General features: G+C 39.8%; 1 protein-coding gene across 2 annotated transcripts in view; it reads right to left on the bottom strand.

Annotated features, from left to right (window-relative positions):
* Positions 1-21,042, bottom strand: part of sema3h (sema domain, immunoglobulin domain (Ig), short basic domain, secreted, (semaphorin) 3H) — a 211,619-nt gene that overhangs the window by 33,585 nt on the left and 156,992 nt on the right. For both annotated transcript variants that reach the window (XM_034590539.1, XM_034590538.1), the window contains exon 2: positions 1,634-1,788. In XM_034590539.1, coding sequence (XP_034446430.1) covers positions 1,634-1,788 — 155 coding nt within the window. The remainder of the gene's footprint in view (positions 1-1,633; positions 1,789-21,042) is intronic.

The raw sequence follows: 21,042 nt of genomic DNA, 5'->3' as shown, positions 1-21,042 counted from the left end.
AGCTGAGTTATGAGTTGTCTATGACTATCTATCCTTTTGTTGGCTGGCTGCCTGGCTGAGTGGGTGGCTGGCCAGCTTGACTGCTGTCTCTCTGTCTGTTTCACTGTCTGTTTGTCTGCTTGCTCACCTGTTTGGCTGTCTTATAGCGTGTGAGTACTTCTGACTGATGGGGGTATTGATTTGATCAGACAGAGTAGAGTTATTAAAAGGCTGTCCTTGCTGTGACCCTGAACTCAACCTGTCTGGCTGACAAACCATAATTGTGTCTGTCTGGAGACCGTGTTAAAGCTGCGGCACAAACTCCAAAAGACCTGTAACCTCTTAACAAATAGCCGCTGTTTGAGTTTTTCGTCAGATTGGTTTAAACATTCCACCCACAACAAAATTTCCACCCAGATATATCTTCCTGTGCATCTGAATGGTGTGATTCCTGCTGCGAATTTTGGTTTGGGTTTGAATTAAGTTTACACTGGTGTCAGTCATGTTTAGTCGCACCATTGATGTGAACAATGCAGACTCTGGTGCTTGGCAACATGAATATTATAGCTCAGTCTCATTAGGATGAGTGATTTTCACGGGACAGAAACAGCTGAATCCAGAAAAGGCAGAGCTGACAGGAAACTTCCTGCCTCAGGGTTTTAAGCCTCATATTATTAAGCTTCATATTATTGATGCCATATAAAACTCCTGGTCTTAAAAATGTTGATATGAAAAGAAAATTACTGATTGATTAAATCATTAAAGCCAAATTGTACATACATAAATCAATATATTGTATTTAAAAGTAGCTGTGTTGTCTGATTATTACCTACACCAATGAGGTTATGTTTTCACCTCTGTCCCTTTTAATTGGTTGGTTTCTATGTAAGCTTGTATCCAAGTTTGTTCGTTTGATTGTAAGCAAGATTATACAAATACAACTCAACAGATTTCCATGAAACCTGGTGGAAAGGAAGCAGTATGGGTCAGGAAGGAACCCTCTACATTTTGGTATGGATCCAGATCAGGGGGCAGATCCCGGAATTTTTCTTCACAACCTCTGACATTGCGACATAAGGTTTTCTTCATTATTTTCACAGTTTTCCTAAGGAATAATCTATGGATCTTGGCACATTAGAGGTCTGATATCCACAGTATAAGTGTGTGAAATCTGGTGCAGCTTGATTGAATTCAAGGGAACTACTGGGCCTTGGAGGAGGTATGCGCTCTACTGAGTGCCATTCTGGTTAAAAAATGTGGAGGTGAACTGTCTGCAGTGAATGTGGTAGAAGAGGGAATGTGAAAAATGTGAAGAAAATAACGTGTTTTCTCGATGAAAGGAAGTTTTTACCACTTTCAGACAACACATTAGCCCTTAGTTCTAGAGCTGACAAAGACTTTAATTGGCCTCTGACACATCAGTCATCTGAATCTACTGTCATTTGACTGTGTGTAATTCACGTGTATCTCCACACATGCATCAACTTCCATGTGTATGACTGCAGTATGTCTGTATCGTACCTTGCCTCAGATGGTATGTGAATGTGTGTGTGTGTGTGTGTGTGTGTGTGTGTGTGTGTGTGTGTGTGTGTGTGTGTGTGTGTGTGTGTGTGTGTGTGTGTGTGTGTGCGTGTGTGCGTCCTCCACTTCTAACCTTGCGTGGGTTCTGTGTGATGTCGTCCAGACCAGTAGACAGCAGGTTATCTTTCATGGCCACGTACAGACGCCTCCCATCTTCGTCGGGCAGCAGGGAGTGCAGGTCTCCAGCCACTAGGGGCAGCATCAGCAGGCGGCCGTTCTGGATCAGCTCTGACAAAGGAGGAGAGGACAGGTGGCGCTGTGAGTTTGAGTTTTGTTAGCTCCATTGTTTTTCCCAAATGATGTAAATGAAATAAATCAACAATGCATTTTTTCATTCAACAACTAAACAAACAAATAATCAATTAGCTTAGCATACATACACAAATCAAACAGCTAGCCTGTCAACCTTGAAAGTTTGAAAATGTATACTGATTAATACTTAATTCTTATATAAAATGTGAAATGACAAATTTTGGTTGTCACGAAAGTTATGAAAATCAGGCAAGCTAGTGTCCAGACTTTATATAAAGATACACATTAAATAAGATTTTCTTAAAGATGGTTTCTGTCATTTTAGGTATTTTTGATCAAACTCAAGTGTTCAATTTTACAGTAAGTTTGGTTTTAATTAGTTTTTTTGATGCTAAAAAAAGTGCAAGGAAGTGGAGACGCATCTTTATATACTGTCAATGTTCCCAATGGTCTATTTGTTTTAAACACAGTCATGGGTATAATAATATATACCAAAAAATTAAAAATTGTTTTATCTATCAAACACGCACACACATACTGAAACGTGTCAGTTTTCTGTGTTCCAGCCTCATTTTTTCTTATCACACTGGATTCTTCGGTCAAACTAAACAATCTGCAACATATCTTTTGGTGAAAAACAAACACACCAACTGCCACTACATATCCAGACAGATTTTGTGATAACGATAACATGAACTGAAAGTATGGGTAACAAGCACCCACATTTCATGTTTAAACTGTTACTCTCTCGCACCACTTAAACTATGAAAAATATGGTGGGGGAGATTGGCCGATAGCTGAGCGAGGACATGAATCGCACGTCCGTCTGTCTTGTGTTAACTTTCATATTTGAACTGCCGAGCGTTCTTCAGCGGACTGGACTTGGCACCGGCTCACAAAGCTGGAAGCATAAACATATAGGCTCTGAAGCAGCATCAGGCATAACTTCATACACTGGCAGCTCCAAGTAGGTGAGAGGCAGAAAGAGCTTATGAAAACAGTTTGAACGTCAAAACCAAGTAAATTTGGCCGTAGTGTTAGTAAACAGTGTGCTGGTGTTTAGAAACCAGGACACTCTAAACTGCTTTTATACCAAATATAATACCAAAGGGACGAGAAGCAGTGAAGTAAATTTTCCCGTGTGTATAAACCACACCCCAAGGACAAATGGGATGCATGTGTGTACAGCTTCTAATTTACATAAATGATGCACAACGCTGCTTTAAGACATAATATTGGTTTACTATAGCAAAGATTTAAAAAAGGTAAAAGATTTATCGTCTTCTTCTCTCGTCTAATTCTTATTAAAGGAAATAACTTGTATAGTTTTGTAAGGTACATATGGCAGCCACTCATGTGCTGCTTCCTCCTCCACCTCTCAGACACACAGGGTGTTTCTTCATGCAGTTGAATCTGAACTGACACAAAGACCATAATTGTATCACACAGAATATAATCTGCTTAATAAGCCTTACAGTATTACGACGGTGTGATTTTCTAGCTTGGATGGTTTCTGTACAAATTGATCCCTCAGTTCATTCATTCATGCTGAAGTAAATAATCTTTTTTTTAAATTCACAAATAGTTTGTACAGACTGGGCTGCTGACAAATCAGTCTCCTAAAAACCTCAACGCAATCTGATAACGTTAAAACCTGTTGAGCTTCTTCTGGAAATATTTGTTTGACACTGTCTGTTTTGCTGTTTTGTTGCATTCTCAAGTTGGTTTTAAGCTGAAATGACAAAGAAATGCAGATCGGAGCTGTTGAAAACGCGGCACCGGGGTGAATTTCTTATTCATCTTCATTATTTGGCGCAGTTCTTTTCTGGCGCAGTTCTTTTCTGACGCTACGATTTAATTTCCTGCCATCTAAAATTGTTCAGTTTCCACTGAGTTTGAAAAGTGCCTGAAGTAAAAGATATAACAGTGTGAACACTGTTACATTGTCACTGGGCTCCAGAACGCGTTGGTTTCCAGTGCGTTGCTGATGTCAAACGTGACTCATCGGATGAAACAAAACAGAAAGGCAAACCCATCCTCTGGCAATGGGAGAGGAGTCACTCTCCTTTTTTAGCTGTATTAGAGTACCTCTGCTTCACATTTTTACCTCACAAAAATAAAAAAAGCAAATATCTGTCCAGTAACTTCTGCTACATCTCTGTGGCTGCCATTTATTCTATACATTTTCCCCCAACATTGTTCTGTGAAAAACATGTGGCTAACATCTAAAACTGCAGCAGACTGCAGCAGATGTGGGATCTAAAAAAAGTGCTGAATGCCTCTGAAAACCTTCAACACTCTGCTGTATCTGTTCTTTATATGTTACAGTATGCATCATGTTAGTTGGCATGTGGGTTTAATAGAAAGAAGGGGAAGGGAGTCACGAAGAGTTAAGAAAAGATGAGAAGACTTATAGAAGAATATGATGTGTGGAGGAGTGAACACCAAGCGGTTGAGAGGAGAAGAAAAAAAACACGTTGATAGACATGAGGGGAAGTGGGACACTGCTGAGATGCTGCCTTAGATTGATCCGGAAGACTGAGAAAGAAATGAGACGAAATCACGGAGAAAGAGCATGAAATGGTGACAGGCTGGATATAAAAAAGGATAGATGAAGAGCTGTATATCATCCGACTGGGGTGAAAGAAAGGTCATACCCACCCTGAGCATATCTCTAGCTCAAATGAACACTTGTTTGATCGAGACCATTCATGTACTGGTACAAAATAATCACAAAGAACCGCAGAGAATCAACTTTGCAAACTTCTCCTCTAACAAAACTACAGCGCTCTTTGTTCACATTGACAGTCTCATCTACAGAAACTACAGGAATCATCCCTACAATACAAAGTTTTGGATGAATGGATGATGTCTGACAGCTCCTGATGCTTTCTAATCAAACAGAGGCTTAAATAATGAAGTCTTCCACAAGCATGTTAAAACCAATACGGAAAAGTTATATGAAGTCATAATGGCTCTTAGATGCCGAATCCCCAAAAAATAGAAATATGATGCAGCCCGGAATCCATCTGTGGAAGTATTCTGGGCACGTCCAAGTAGGAGGAAACCCTAGAGCAGACCCGGAGCATACTGGAGGGATTACATATTCTGCCTGATCTGGAAAAACCTTGCCAGCATGAACTGTAAAATGTGGCTGGGTAGAGGTATATCTGAGCCACTTGTTTCATCCTGCACCTACCATGACCCAGTAGTGAATTAAAATGCATTACAGAATGTCAGTGATTGTGTAATGCCTTTTCAGTGTCGACATTGTGTCTAAGCACAGAATCTCACAACCTCTGTTGTTACATTCGGTACAGAAAACTGAAGATATCAGGTAAATACTCGGCTCTGCACTGTACCAGCTGTGTAATTATTATCTTTTGAAATGACCACGACCAGAAACAATAACCAAGAATCCTCAGTCTACGATAGTTCGTGACATTTTTGCTGCATGGAACTGTTTACGTATTATACTCAGACATGACAGGTGCTGCCTGCTCACACCATTTCAGCTCCACATAGTTGCACAAATATGAATATTCTCGCTCTAGTAACTTCATTCATGCATGTTGCAGCCTGAAGTTCATATTAAGCAGTTTCTTTGTGAGCAAAGACAAAGAGAGTGCAGAGAAGTTCATCATGGTTAAATACATTTACAGAAACCCAAACAACGTGTCTAACATATCTAACACGGCAGGATGACAGGTTTCCAAAACTCTGCCCAATTAACAAGCTCCATGCTGTGAGCCCATGTGACTTTTTACAGTTCTTGGCTGGTATGTAATCATGTGATTCAAAAAAAGACAATTTCCTCTGCTGAGGAGGTTATGCTTTTTCACTCCCGATCTGTTTGTTTTGTTTGTTTGCCAGCATGATTGCGTAAAAACTGCTTAATGGATTTCCATGAAACTTGGTTGAAGGATGAGACAAGGGCCAAAAATTAACCCATTATATTTTAGGATCACTTTTTCACTTTGTGAGAGAGCTTTTTTTTGTTTTTTTACATCTTACACCAATTTCACAGGAAATAATTCATGGATCTTGATGGGGGAAAAATCAGGCATGTTTAGGGAAGTGATATCTATCATTGTGTGCAATTTAGTGCAGCTTGACTTAATTTAAGGGACTACTGGGCCTTAGCTTAGGTATGCACTTAAACAAGTTGTTTGTCAGCAGGATTACATAAAAACTACAGAACAGATTTCAACAAAACTTGGTTGAAAGATTGTACACAGGCCGAGTAAAATGCTACTAAACTTTGGCATGGATCTAGACAAAATCTCTTTCTCTAACATTGCAAGATGTGGTGTTTGTTTTTTTAACATTTTCACTGATTACACAGGCTATAATTCATGGATCTTGATGAATTAAATCTGAAAGAACATATTCAGGGGATCTACGAATGTGTGTAATTTGGTGCAGCTTGATTGAATTTAAGGGGACTTTTGGGCCTTGGCCTTCTTTGTTGACTATGATCCCTGTATTGCATCGCTGTTTTTTTAAACACATAACATCTCTATTTTTCACTGTGCACTTTCACTATCAACTAAATGAGAGAGCCTGCATATAAGAGACAGATAAAGTCAAAGATATAGGGAGGAGGAGATGACGGGGGAAGAGAAGCGTCAGGGAGACAATATGAGAAAAACTAAGTGACAACAAGATGAAAATGGTGTGATGGGAGATGACAGTCAACTAGATGAGAATGGGAAAAATGTCAAAACATGATACGATGATAGACAGACGACGAGTGGAGGGGGAGGAGGAAAGAAGGAGGAGATCAAAAACGAGGAAATCCTGATGGAAGAAATTAATAAATATTGATGGATGATGATAAGGATGAGCAGGAAGAAAAGGAATGAGGAAAGACAGGTGGGGATTGGGCAGGAAAGGTCGATGAGGGGGGAAGAGAAAGGGGCTGTAAAAATCATGTTACAGTGACAGGGCGGGGGGGGGGGGGGGGGGGGGGGGGTGATGGGCACACTTGTGAATTGGGGAGGAAATGGAACCAACTGGAAGATGAAGGGGAAGAGTAGAGAGAGTGTGAGGGAAAATTGTAGCGTAATAACAGTGACAGATGATGGGCAGAAAGGTAGACTGAGATGGGGCTGAGGGGTGACAAAGGCAGATGAAACGAGTGGCGTGAGAGAGAGAAATATTTGATGACAGCCTGAAAAATGATGATTGGGTGGATGATGGGTGAGGGAGAGAGCAGGCAGGAAACAGTGATTGTGGTAGAAGAGAAGAGTAGGAAAAAATGACAGAGAGGAAGAGAAAAAAGAAGGTAGAGGTCGAGTCATGGAGGCAGCGACAAGAAAGTTGAGAAATTAGGTTGAAGAAGGGGAAGGAGGAGGAGGAGGAACCACAACATGCTGACAGTCAGGCGAAAACACAAGAAATGGATGAGCAGAAGGGAAATGAGCAGAGAGAGAGAGAGGGAGCTAGAAGTGACTCAATGGATGTGGAGAGATAATCTGAAACAGAGAAACAGTCACTGTAGGAGAGCAAAGCTCCACACTCTGATGGCAGATAGGAGAAACCTATACTTTAGCTCAGTGGGAAATCTCTGCATATTACCCGTTGGGTATATTCAGCAAACGGTCAGGGAGTAAAATTGTTTTGCGTCACACTGATCTTGGCTTCATTAATCTCAGTGGGTGCATCGGCGGCACAATGAATTTGACAGAATGGTGACTTCTCTGTTTGTTTTGTTCAAGGCTTTTATGATTTTGTTGCCCTCGGGTACAAATAATTTATGCAGAGTTTTCTTCCACAACAATTCTTGTGCAGCAGCGGTGCAAAGACGAACTGGGAGTTTTTTTTAAAAGACCCGGTAAATGCTACACCTCTGCTTTCAACTCAGACTCAGTAGTGGTGATAAAAGTGTTGGGAGTAAAGCTGTGTCTAAGGAGAGTCAATATTTCCAAATCTTCTATCTATCTTCCAAGAAAAATGTGTCTGTTTGTGTCTCACATATCTCCAGAAACATTCATCTTATCGTCGTCACACTTCACATGTGTATTGTTAAGGGCCCAAAGAAGTGTGTTGACACGCAAAACATTCAATATTAACAAACTGTGAATAAATGACCAGCGTTATAAGGCAGTGAGGGCTGGGACTCATCAACTTTAGTGACGTTGTTGATCATTACAACAGCGTGTTCACAACAAAAGCAACAACAACTGATTGTCCAGTTCTGCATATGGAGTCGATCTTCATTGAACTTTGAATAAACATATTTGTGCAGCAGCTGTAGTGGTGCAGCCTCAGGGTTCTGTGGACGGGTGACTTTTATAGTTAAGAAAACTGCAACCAGCATCACCAGGGATCAAACAAACGGGCAGGTTTGGAAAGGGTATAACAGTATTAATAACATAGTATTGTTAACAGAATAGTATTAGTATAACAGTATTAATAATGGATATGTTAATGAATGTTAATTATACACATGCTCTTCCTGCTATATGAAGAGGTTCCATGGTGGGTGTTTTCAAATTGAGTTGTTTTATGTCTTCCGTATAAACTGATATTTTTGCAGTGACTATTTTCCTCTCTCAGCTTTTGGTGTCAATTCATTGCTCATTCCAAAACACGCTGCTGAATCCAAAAAAAAACAACATTCCAAATTTAACGGGAACACAAGATAATATCCATCCACTTTGTTTGGCGAATAGCTATGTTCTAACATTTCTTAAATTCCAGGCATATCATGTACTCCACTTCTGGAACTACAACCTCTTGGCGGCCATTTAAAAGCAAGACGTTTCTGAGAGCCGCATTCTTTACAGGGAATCCAGCCCTGGTGGAATTCATGCCTGGCTTTGCTTGTTCAAGCATCCAGCTCTGCATCTGAATTACATTCAGACTGTGTGCCACAAGAGCGCTATGACCTTGCTTAATTCAATATAAAGTGAAAAGCTCAGCTTAATTGAATGTGAAACCACCTCTGCGCTGGAAACACCAGCGACATTCTGCATCTGTTAATATCACAAGATCCTATTGGGTCAGACAGGCTGAAATAAATCCTGCTCACATTCTCACTTTGGTTGCATTAAATCAGCATAATAGCTGGAGGCTGACACTCAGATGTGCGAGAGGGAACTGAAAGTGGTTTCTTCAACACACACAAATATACACAGAGATCAATTTGCAAAGATAGGAAGGTTGGTGAGTCAGCAACACATGTTCAATACTGAAGAAAATTTGGATTTAATATCAGTCTCTGTATTTGGTTACAACTCAGATTTTCTTTCTTTATCCTTCATACACACACATAATTGTGTGAGATTTTTGCATTTCCAATTTTGACCTTACAAAGATGACTGGCTCTCAAAATGAAAAAAAAAAAACACAAAAAAATGTGTCCGCCATGCACAAACAAACACACACATGCACACATAACCCCTGACTCAGTCGTGAAACACCAGCTGCACCCACCCCACCCTTACTCTTGGGACAGTTTCCTTGGCAACAGCAACCATGCCGACATAATTTCTGAGGGTGTGTGTGTGTGTGGTGTGTCGAGGGGTGTCTCTTGGCTGTGCCTCCTTACCCTCACTCTCCATGTCTAACACACACACACACATACACAAACACACACACACACACACACACACACACACACACACACACACAGTTCAATTATTTGGCCCACACCTCCCATCAACACTTTGGCTAAAACACAGAGGGCAGTCTGCAATAATGGAGTGTTTTTCCAACACATCAAAGCAATTTATTTAATGGGAAGGCAAACACACACACACACACATCCGTGCACACCATTAACCACGTACATTTACAGATATTTCAGGGTAGAAAAACTGCCATCTGTGTGCCAGTAGCCTGTCTGTCAGTGCCAACATTCAACAGGGTGTTAACACACACACAAGCACACACGTCTGATGAGACTAAATGAAATCTTTGGTCATTATTAACCACAGTCATAAAGGGTCAACCCATTCCCTTCACACTCTACAATAACTTCTGAATCGTTAGTGAAACCTTTAGTATGCGTCTGTGGTGGTTTGTGATAATTTCATCGACCCAGAGGCAATTTGTTCTCCAGCCCTGCAGTCTTTTTAGAAACTCTGAATTGAAATAGATTTTTTTAATAACTCTAAGCTCCCAATTGCATTCCAAATGCTGGATGAACAACCTGATAACAAAATAGTGAGTTGTCATGTGGCATGCAGAGGAGGACATAAAGCAAAGAGGAGCAGAAAAATATCAGATTATTTACTCTGGGGAGTTGGTCTAGTGGATGGACTACTGTTATATTCTGTGAAGAGGCTGGGTAATATATGTTATCTTCACTCTGCAATATTTCTTTAGGACTAATCATTTCATCCACAAATGATCCTGTAGTTTTTTTTTATTGAGTTTGACACAGACAATATAACAACTGCTATAAATATTCACTGATTTTCATGCTCCTGCCAGTATACATGATGCAACCATTACTTTTAAAAGTGGCTTTTTACAACATAGATTTTTCTTACTTCTAATAGAGTGTAGCGAAACTTAAACCACCAATTTTCTGTAGTGATAATGGTGGTATGGTGCTAAATTGTAGCTTTGCAGAGAAAAGTGTTCTGTTAAAAGCTAAAATCAATGTTTTTAATCATTTAGCATCATGTTCTTTTTGGAACAACTGTGATCTGCAAGCACAACTTATAACACACCGGTCTGCCTATTATATACAAAAGTCATCAGACTTCTACTCCGGTCCTTTGTGTTATGGTGTGCTGGCATGGCCTCTTAAATTCTGAATTCTGATTGTTGGAAAGTGAGCATAGGTGTTTGTTTTCCATTCAAAATTAATGAACCAGTATTACAGATATAATATGTGTTAATTCTTCATTAGAATTTCTAAAAACAACTTGACCAATGTTATATGTTTTGTTGCCTAGGGTACTTAGATTATCCAAGATATTTTCAACAATGTTCAAACCCAGAGAAATCCCCAATTTTATTCCAGGTAACGGGACTCTTTTTAATTGCACTCTATCTGGTTTTGCTCATTTTTGCTACAACTTCCAGGGCAAACGACATATGAGGAAGGAAAAACACACTGCTAGCCAGTTAGCCAGTTAGCCAGTTGATTGTTTTTTCCTTCCATTGTTTGGATCACTATTATTCAAGGATGTTTGCAGTGCTTTCTGTCACCAAAGCTCTCCCAGTAAAATGCAAATGCAAAGGGGAACCAAGTGTCCAAAGAGGACTATGGGAAAAGAAATAGTGGTGAAAACAACAACTTCCTTCCCAAGCCGCTGCTGAAACTTCATCAGATTTTGTCTTTTGTTTTGGTTCGTGGTTATTGTTGAACCCCTTCATGTTAAGCTATGTTGCTAAACAATTTAAATTCTTGGGGCTCATTCAAAATATGTTCCAATATTTTTAGTTTAATTAGTATGACATTTTCTTGTCAAGTGGCCACTGAGAATTTTGATTGTTAAATCCCATTTCATTGTGATGAAAAGTGCCGCCATTTCGCACAGGCACAGTGATAAAAAAAAGATGCAGAGTTTGGCAAATCGACTCGTGGCTGATATATCAGAAAATCATCTGACCATCTAATAGCAGATCAGGAGCATTGATGAAGCCTCGCTCTCCCCTGTTCACTCCACGACAAACACAATGAAGCTGAAATTCAGTCTGCAAAATTTGGCGTGCATCTCAGAAATCGGTTCAAGCTAAAATCATACAGCATCTGCCCAGCTTAAAGGAGAAAGAATAAATGAATCGTACTTAATTGTAAAATTTGCATTATTATATTATAACAGTTTGTTCTGCACTATGAAAGTAGCATGATCTGATCCTTCTCACACATACTAGTTACACACGCGCGCCTGCTGAGTGCAGCCATTCTTATCAACATCAAGTTGACAGCAGGGTCAACAAGGGTCATGACCTCTGATCTAAGCCAATTGGCCTTTGACTCCTGTCACTGGGAATCAAAGACGAAAAAGGTTAACACATAAAAGAACAGAGATGTTAAGAGATAATCCTACATTACATGCACGGACCCACACACACTGCCCCACACACAGAACATGTCTGTGTGTGAATGGTGTCTTTATATCACTGCAAGCGTCAACCTCGACAAGGGTGTTTTTGTTTATATACTGTTATATACACATTTGTGTGTGTGTGTGTGTGTGTGTGTGTGTGTGTGTGTGTATGTGTGTATGTGTATCTTAGTGGTGAGGTATTTTTATCCACGGTGAACATTACATTATATTGAAGGCTGCTGGTCATGGGAGCTCTGATGGACCTCGGAGTGATTAGAGCAAATGTGTGGCGTGTGATACAGCTAAGAACATTCCTGCATTGCACATTGCACCACATACACACCTACTCTCTCTTACACACACACTCTCGCACACGTACACACACAAGTTGAAAACCAACAAAACAAAAATTTATTTGTCGTCCAAATAAAAAAAATATTATTTGTTTTGAGACAGTTTTAGAAGTAATGTTGACAAATGGTGTGAATCAGTTTCTTATTTACATATTATAATATTCACCAATGGTTGGTGAAGTTTTCTGTCTGTGCCTGTCTGGATCCCACCAAGTTGGTCTCAAAGTTCCCTTTCAGCAATATCTGAGCTGTCTGTTATGCGTGACTAGGTCTGAGCTGGGCTGTGACTCAGCTAAACATACACCGAACATCTTCTTTTCCATGCTGGCATCACCAGAACATATCAGAGGTGACCTGACAACCAGACCTGTAAGCGACTGTACAGGTAGCATGTTTTCAAATTTTATTAGCAAACATGCCAGGCTGGATTATTCCTCACTTTATGAACATTGTTAGGCTCTGGAGAGGAAAGTTTCCCAACTAAGTGTGGAAGTGTGTAACATATCTAAAATATATATATATATGTATAAGAATAATTCTGTAAGTCTTGCAGGGGTTTGTGTTGCCACAGTGAAATCTGAATGACGCACAAGATAAAAAGGAAAATCAAAAGAATCAAGTCTCTCATCCAACTCATGGGAGTCCAACTTTGTTATTTTATAGTAGGTTTTCCTCGTTTTACATCCAGACCCACACAAGCTACACTTACTATTATCCAATTATTCTCTCATAGCCTACAGCACTGTCCATGTGAGTGGGTTTGTAAGCTACATGTGTGTCGTCTGTGTGTGTGTCTGTCTTTATCCATCTGTTCGTCTACTTGCTGAGCCCCAGGGAACCTAAGCTGTCTGGTGCGACATTCCCTGGGGGAGGACTTTGTTGGCTGCGCCATCAGAGGGGGGTGGCCCTGGCGGAGGCGAGGAAACCGGGGCACATTTCCTGTGGAAATGGGGTTATCACTTCACCAATTACTGGTGCAATTACAGCGGGAGGCCTGCAGAAGCCTGGGAACAAAGCCTGTAGGCACACAAATGGGCACTCATGTGAAGACATGCGCAAGTGTGTGCACACAGACAAAAGCGTTTCTAACACACATGTCGACATACATAGAGGAGTATGTTAAAATCTCATTGTCTCTCGATGCTACTCTCACCAAAATCTGACTATAGTGCTTCAATGATGACACACATTCACTATCAATATGTGTGCTTGAATGTATTTGTTCACGGTGCCTGAAATTTCTTCCAGTCACATTGTTGAACAATCATAATGTTTGAAATTCTTACATGCTTGTCTTTTTGTTGGAGTTACCTGAGGTGTCTCAGATGCACAATCATTGGTTTATGTCTATGGAACACAGTGCATGGTATAAAACCACAGCTTCTCATGCACAGCACTCTTTCATTCCCACTGTCTTAAGCTCAGCTCATCTATGTCACATCATGTAAATCACACAATATCCCTCACATAGTCTGTCTTACCGACTGTTATATGTATAAACCTGCCATTGGGCTCCTATTTCAGGCAGCATTCTCCTCCCCTTCCGTTTCCTGCCTGTTGCAGTTTTCAACCCACGACAATTTCAACAATTGTTGTTTTATTGTTTTGGTCATCCTTTCTTTGTGGGTAATTAGTCATCTTTATGACAGTGGTCGCCTTTTCAAGTTCTAATGCTCCACTAAAACTAGCTACCCCCAACAGTGTTTTCCAGGGGCACTGTTGCTGCAACCTGGGCTCTGCGCTGCTCTGTAATGATTGTGATTGGTTCAAGAAATACAAACAAGCTGGTGCAGCAGGACTATTCTCCGGTGCTGACAAAAGCGCTGTGAGTTGAACTCAAACCATGCTTTTTTCGTTGATCAACCTGGTTGGTTAACTGTATCCTCTGACTCTTTGGGAGGGTCTACTGTACTATAATTATGTGCATTACGTTGATATAAATTAATTAACACATCACTCAAGCTAATCTCTACTCATTGCATCTTCCTGTTCCACATGAACTCACATCTTCTCTCATATTCAAACATATGAGCCCACACACACACACATACCACAGCAAAATTATAGCCAAACACAGGGACACACTACGTCTGGACTGTGTCACCGACAGACCAGACCCACGTGAACAGCTTGACCTCCGACCTCAGTGTGTATGATTATTCATCATCATCAGAATGTTGATTGTGGCGCTGTGCTGCTACATACACACCTCATACTCACATTGTTTGCTTTTAATCTAATTTATTTTTCATCTTTATTTATCTGAGGGAAGGTTCATTGTTTTTTCTGCTTCACATTCACACAGTTACATATAGTCTCAACTGCTGCCCGACTGCGGAACAATGTTATTGATTAAAACCTTGTTCACAGCTACAAAGACTGAGACATTTTTGATGAGCAGTTACATCTAGTCACCGATTTTAATATTTGAAAACACTTTTTCACAATCCTAATGAGAAAAGAGAAAGAAAAGACCACTGGTGACTGTGAATCTTTATCGTAACAACACTCTCATATGATACAGTGTAAAAACTCACACCTCAAATGATTTTTTTCCCCCTGTAAGCATATAAAAAAATAAGAATCCTGAGTCCATGAAAAATGTATCCACCACATTTTATTTATTCATTCATAGTGAACAAGTGTGAAACATAAGCTCTTTGGCAAAATGGCCAAACCCCCAACTGATATCTGGTGATTTATTCATTTTTCCATCCTACATCCAAACACATTATGAAAATAAATCTGGCTGTAGAGCTTTAGATTTAGTTGAGTATGCAACACATCTGTCCGTCTTGCTGCTGAGGCCGAGACTTGAGGTTTATAACTCTGAAGAGGACTCAGTCCAAGATGAAACAATAACCCTTAGTGGCCTGGACTGGTGTCAGATTCTCAAGAAAATCACTTCTGTGTTTCCTACACAGACTGGTGGATCCCATGTGCAGCCAAAATCCTAAGCATGAATTTACCCACATAAGAGTTAAGTCAACACTTTTGAAGAGATTCTGTATGTCCACACCCATACGAGTAAAAATGCAGTCATTTTAAACCGTCTGTGGCTTCTACTTCTTGGCTCAGCCTCAAAGTGTGTTTGACATACGGTGTGTTTCGTGGATTTGCTTTGGCAAATGAACAATAACTACTGTAAATCTATACATCTTAAGAACCATTCAAAAGAAGCTGTCCCTTTGAAGGTTATGGGTAGCTATGATGTCTGCAGAGAGTTCAGGTTTAAATTTACTATCAGCTGCGAGGGTCAAATTTATCACCCATCTCGGCTTTAAAGCCCGGCCAGACGATAAACCCCCTATCTGTCACATCCTCTCTATTTTCTGATAAGTCCTGGCTCTATTTAAACAGGAAAAGGAAGTCGGACTTCCAACCTTTTGTGGGACTTTGTCTCATCTTCCCATCACTGACAAAACAGGGAGAATCAAATTCTTGTGGTTTGCTCTTGTTTACGCAGCTCTGGGAATGTCAAATCACTAACACCAAGGACTAAAGGTGAGATGTTTTGTGTCAGTGTGTATGTAGTACTAATCTGAGGTTCACTACATGATGATACTTAAAACTCAATAAAACAAATTCACTTTCTTCACAGTATAATTGGGGATTTTGTTGTATAGAGAATGGACATTTAGTGCCTTTTTGTTGAAAATAAAAAACTTGCCTGTGAGTAAGTTACGGGCTCCCTGACAGATGCAAAGGGAGGGCTTCACTAACAGAGATCCCAGCTTGGGAACTTGGGACTTCAAATGTTACCTCTCTTCTTTTTCTGTCTTTGTTTTGTTGCCGACACAGAAATACCATGAAAATAATACTGTGCTCGTTGGTTGAAAAGCCACTTCACCATCTTATTTTGCCATGTTGCTATCTGGTCTTTGGAATGTAAATACTGTATATCTGTAATAACTTCAGGATAACCATAACTCCTGCAACAATCTTTGTGGAAGAATTAGTGACAGATGGATATCTATTTTGGGAATAAACCTCTCAGTATCAGCTACATCTCTACACACCCTCATATTACGCGTCTCCAGCTTGTCCTAATCTACAGCTAATGAGGTAAACTATTGGAGAGAGTTTTAGCACTCCTGACCCATCAGCTTCTGGCTTCAGTCAAGGGTGCCTTTGTGGATTTAATTCCCACATGGAGCTAAAGTGAAAGGAATGCTGTGAGAAATATACTTCCGAAACAAACGTGGACATCAACATCCAAGGTTACGACAAGGTAGAGGTTACAGGGCTACTTTTTCCTATCATTATGACAATATCATTATATCATATGAATGACACATGCAATGACAATAAGGTTGGATGTAATCTAATTGATTTATTAACTTTAATCTACTTTTCTGGTTTCATTTTTGATTCTCTATGTAAGCTACTGTTCACAGTGAACAGTACACTAAAGTTAAATACCTTGCTTGAGCTAAAGTAATTGGAGTTAAAAACCTTTCTGTCATCTCTTGAATGATTTGTAGAAATGCAGAGAAACATTAAAGCCCAACATGAACTCCAAATTGGGTACGGACATTTTTTACACGTCTTTCACATATGAAGAACGCAGGAGGAGATTGTCAGAGTCAGACGGGTTCATAACAACAGGAAAATGTCTGGAACATCCAGACGAGGGGTGGTGTCTGGGTAGCACATGCATGAGTCAGGACATGACGTCTAAATTCCCCTGCGGAAAGCAAATGTTTTTGTTTATAGCACATTGACACTGGCATCGGCCCTATTTAATCTTGAGATGTTTACATTCTTTTGTTCGTTTTTTTCACTTTTGCATCTGTCACGTGTTAGAAACGTCATCAACACGCCCACTCTCTCGCTGTGAATTTTCATTTTCCTGCTGAATTCTCACATGGGTTCACTCTGACATTTTACGGAAATTTTACTGGCAGCTGGCCGGAAAAGTTCAGAAAAATTTCTGGAGCAACTGGCTCAAACATTTGTGTTTTTACATGTCTGGACTTCAGTTGAGTTCAGTCTAAAAGCATCTTAAGAGGCAAAGAGAAGAGGTGAGAAACACCGCTCAACTCAGCCCTGGATTATTGACAGCAGGGCAGATTGGAGCAAATTAATACTTAAGGGACACAAAAGAAATATGAAGCTTGTGGGATTTTTTTATGCTCAATTAATGGCTTCGGCTAAAGATAGCCCCTGATATTAACAGCAGAGACCTCTCAAGGGTAAATTTACAGTATGTCCACTGTTGTTAGGTGTTGTTGTTACCAAAGCAAGGGAGTAATGAGACTCCTTCTACTGTCTGTCAGAGAGATGAGAAAAGCCTCAAGCACAAATCCACATTAATCAGGGCCCAGCCCGGGGCAGGCACATTTAGGGAGCCATGCACAGAGCTCCACTAAGTCCGCTCACAGTGATCATTTTGGGTCTTTTCAAACATGTTTGGGATGTAAGGATGTTATATTTTACAGATTTACTGGCTCTGTCAGTACCTTACTGCTCCTCTCTGTGTATCTATCATTTGCACTGTGCACTGCCAACCGAATTGAGCCAAAACGAGCGAGCCCCACCATCTCCTATGGCTCTACCTACATCGACTAAGTTTACAAATTCTGTTGATTTTACCCAGTCTTACATGTGTCCGATCACACTGTCTGTGTGTGTGTGTAAGTGTGTCTGGCAGTCTGCGTGTCAGAGAGAGAGAGAGAGAGAGAGAGAGAGAGAGCAGTGAGCAGGGAGTCAGGGAGTGAGTGTGTGTGTGTGCGCGCTTTTACCTTTCCTCAAGTTCCGTTACTATCATACAGAAGCTACGCAATTCTTTTATACTAATCAACAGCTTACAGTGATGAATTTGGCCCAGGACAAACCTGATCACTATATGTTTCCACTGTACTAGAATTTTGTTGGGAGGCGGAGGCGGCACGCAATTTGACGGAGGAGGCCGCCTTGCAATTCTCTCTGCAGGAAAAACCCTGCTAACCTAAGTTAAAGCTTAACTTTATACTTTGCCAATTTTGAATGTAAGTAGCCCACACAATCAGGTCCAGAGAAGACGGTTGTCTTACTTGAGTTTTTTCAGAAGTTTTGGTGTTTAACTTCAGCAGTCGCAAACAATGGTAGTGTCACCGTTTGGGGACTGGCGCAGTTAATATTAATAAGACAGATTATCTCGATTCTGTACCAGATAACCATCTCAGTGAAATCCACATCTCAGCAACATCCCCAGCCCAGAGCCTGGAAAGCACTGGCCTAGATAGAAACAGATCTGAAAGAATAAATGAATAATGGCTCTGGATAAATATGGCTCTGGAGGATTTTATACTTTATTAGTACAGAGGGGGAAAGGAAAGGTGAGGCCACAGAACAAGGAGGATACCACAAACACCAAAAACCTTTTTTATATAAATTAACTGCAGACAGCCTATATTTTAGTCTGGTACAGGATTTAGACAAGGAAAAAATGACAAGCTCTTTAAATCAGTCCATCTGAAATACTGCATAATTACAAAGTATAAAGTACAGCGACATAATGCTGTGTTCCTGAGATGCTGAAAAGATTAAAATTCTAGTTTCTGCAAAGAAACAACAATGAAGAAATGGCCTCAAATCAGATTTTTTTAAGTCTAAAACATATTTTTTTACTTTTAGAAACAAACCTAAATGCATGTGCAAATGCAACAGAAGAATCTATAATTATAAACGACAAAATGACAGTGTGACCATTGCTTACTTCCTAGTTTAATTTGTTTAATTTAGAAATACTTGTCTTTCCTGTTTCTCTAAATTGGATTTTTAAAATACACTTAATTGTGCCTGAAATGACCCCGTCCACTTACTCACTACCTACTAATGAGTACTAAATTTAGTCAGGACGCGGAAGGAAATTGAGATTTCATCATTTTGTGTTGACATATACAGCTGTACAGGAACTACTGTTATTTTTGCATCTATAAATAATTGTTGGAGCATTTTGTTGACTACTAACCCTAACCCTAACCCTAGCGGATACATTCACATACTCAGAGTTCTTACATAAAAAAATAATAATACAGCAAATAGGTAGATTCAAGCACAATGTTAAGACACATTTCACTGTTTGATTTCCTTTTTTTTGTGGCTGGAACAAAAGTTTTAGTTCTATCTCACTAGAAGCCATAAAAGGGGAAATTATTCTAAAAACAGTTCATTCAAATGAAATCCAAAATGAGCTGAGAAGTGAATGGGAAAGAAACAGACCATTCACACACATAGATTTAAAAAGCTTGGACAGTGACAGCCACTATTCATTGTGGATATTCATTGCTTTGCAGCCCTGCGCCCCCGGCTGAGTTTAAAGATTCAAAAAACAGTGCACTACAAAAGGGGACAGTTGACAAAGTTGAGTCCAACTTTATACAAAGATCCTCAAATGTGGTTCAAGCGAGAGCCAGGCAAGAGTCAAATACAATCGTCTTGATTCCAAAGGAAAAAGTAGCAGTTGTTTACTACCATACTCAGCTACGTGAAGGAACTTAAAACACATAATACAGAATACGACATAGTATATACATAATATGGAACCAGCAGATGTATGCAAATTACTCACACAGCCCCCAAAGGACTCATTTACATGACAATTTGGGCATTTGTCCAGAAGAATGCAGCAGGGTGAGTTTAAATGACAACATTTAATACATCACAAGCAACAAGCAGTGTAATGATCAAAGGTCAAAGCCCACATCCACTCGTGCCAAAAAAATCATGTGATTGGATTCAGTCTCCAGTGACTGATAAACACTAAATGTGTATGTGCAGAGCAAATCACTAATGCTGTAAAACATGACTCAACATCCTCAAGTTGTGAAAATACTTTTCACACTGATTCACACTAATAAAACATCCAAATCTCTTCTGAGGCTTTTATGGATCTTTATTCTGTGATTATGAATCTTTACATACTCGTTTGAAAGCAGAGGCTAATTAACCTTTGGAAGCCGTTTAGGGGTTTAGTGTGTTTGTTGTTTTTGAAAGTTTGAAAACAATAATTGCCTGTCTGTGTGTTTACAAAACTCTATAAAAGACTCTCTCTGTGTGTGTGTGTGTGTGTGTGTGTGTGTGTGTGTGTGTGTGTGTTTGTTTGTGTGAGCGTGTGGTACAGAGATGATATCTCAAACTGCCATCTATCATCAAGAAAATCACTCTACTATTCACTGAATTGCTGAGATAATAGACGCAATTCACTCTTTGTGTGTGTGTGTGTGTGTGTGTGTGTGTGTGTGTGTGTCTGTGTTAGCCCACTGCTGCACCTGGGTGACATGAAGTTTGTAACTGGGATAATTTAGTCATTGAGAAAGAGATAAGAGTTAGGAGGTAATCAGACATGTATTTAAGTATTTAAAGCTGTCTGATCAGTAGGTCTGATTAAACCTCACCGGTCACAACAAATCTCTGAGACAATGTAAGGGCCCCTCTTAACAGCTCAAACTGTCTATGTACTGGCAGGTGCTTGATTTCAGCAACATATACAACTGTATGATGATGATACCAGAATGTGCTTGTGTGCTAATTTGAGCTCACTGTTTTTGTCAATTTTTTTCTACTGACATGGATACATACATTTAAACTATGATAGGCAATTCAACTTCGATGTACTCAGATATTTAATGTAGCAAACGTGGGCAAGAACATATTGACATATCTTTCTAAAAAAGAAGCAAAGCCTTAGACATCTGAATTTTTGTTGCACGCTACAGTAAATATGATCCTAAACTTACAGTAAAGACAAAATGTAGCAGTGACCGTTTCAATAATGTTCAGGAAAGTGCGAGACACTTATATGTCAGCAATATTTTCTGTTTATAGTCTGTTAAATTAGAAATTTGTCAAAAAATATGAACATCATTAAAAAGAGAAGA

Source organism: Hippoglossus hippoglossus, chromosome 7, assembly GCF_009819705.1.
Source record: "Hippoglossus hippoglossus isolate fHipHip1 chromosome 7, fHipHip1.pri, whole genome shotgun sequence".
Taxonomy (NCBI): Eukaryota; Metazoa; Chordata; class Actinopteri; order Pleuronectiformes; family Pleuronectidae; genus Hippoglossus; species Hippoglossus hippoglossus.
The sequence above is the reverse complement of the archived record's forward strand: the minus strand, read 5'-3'. Positions and strand labels throughout refer to the sequence as shown.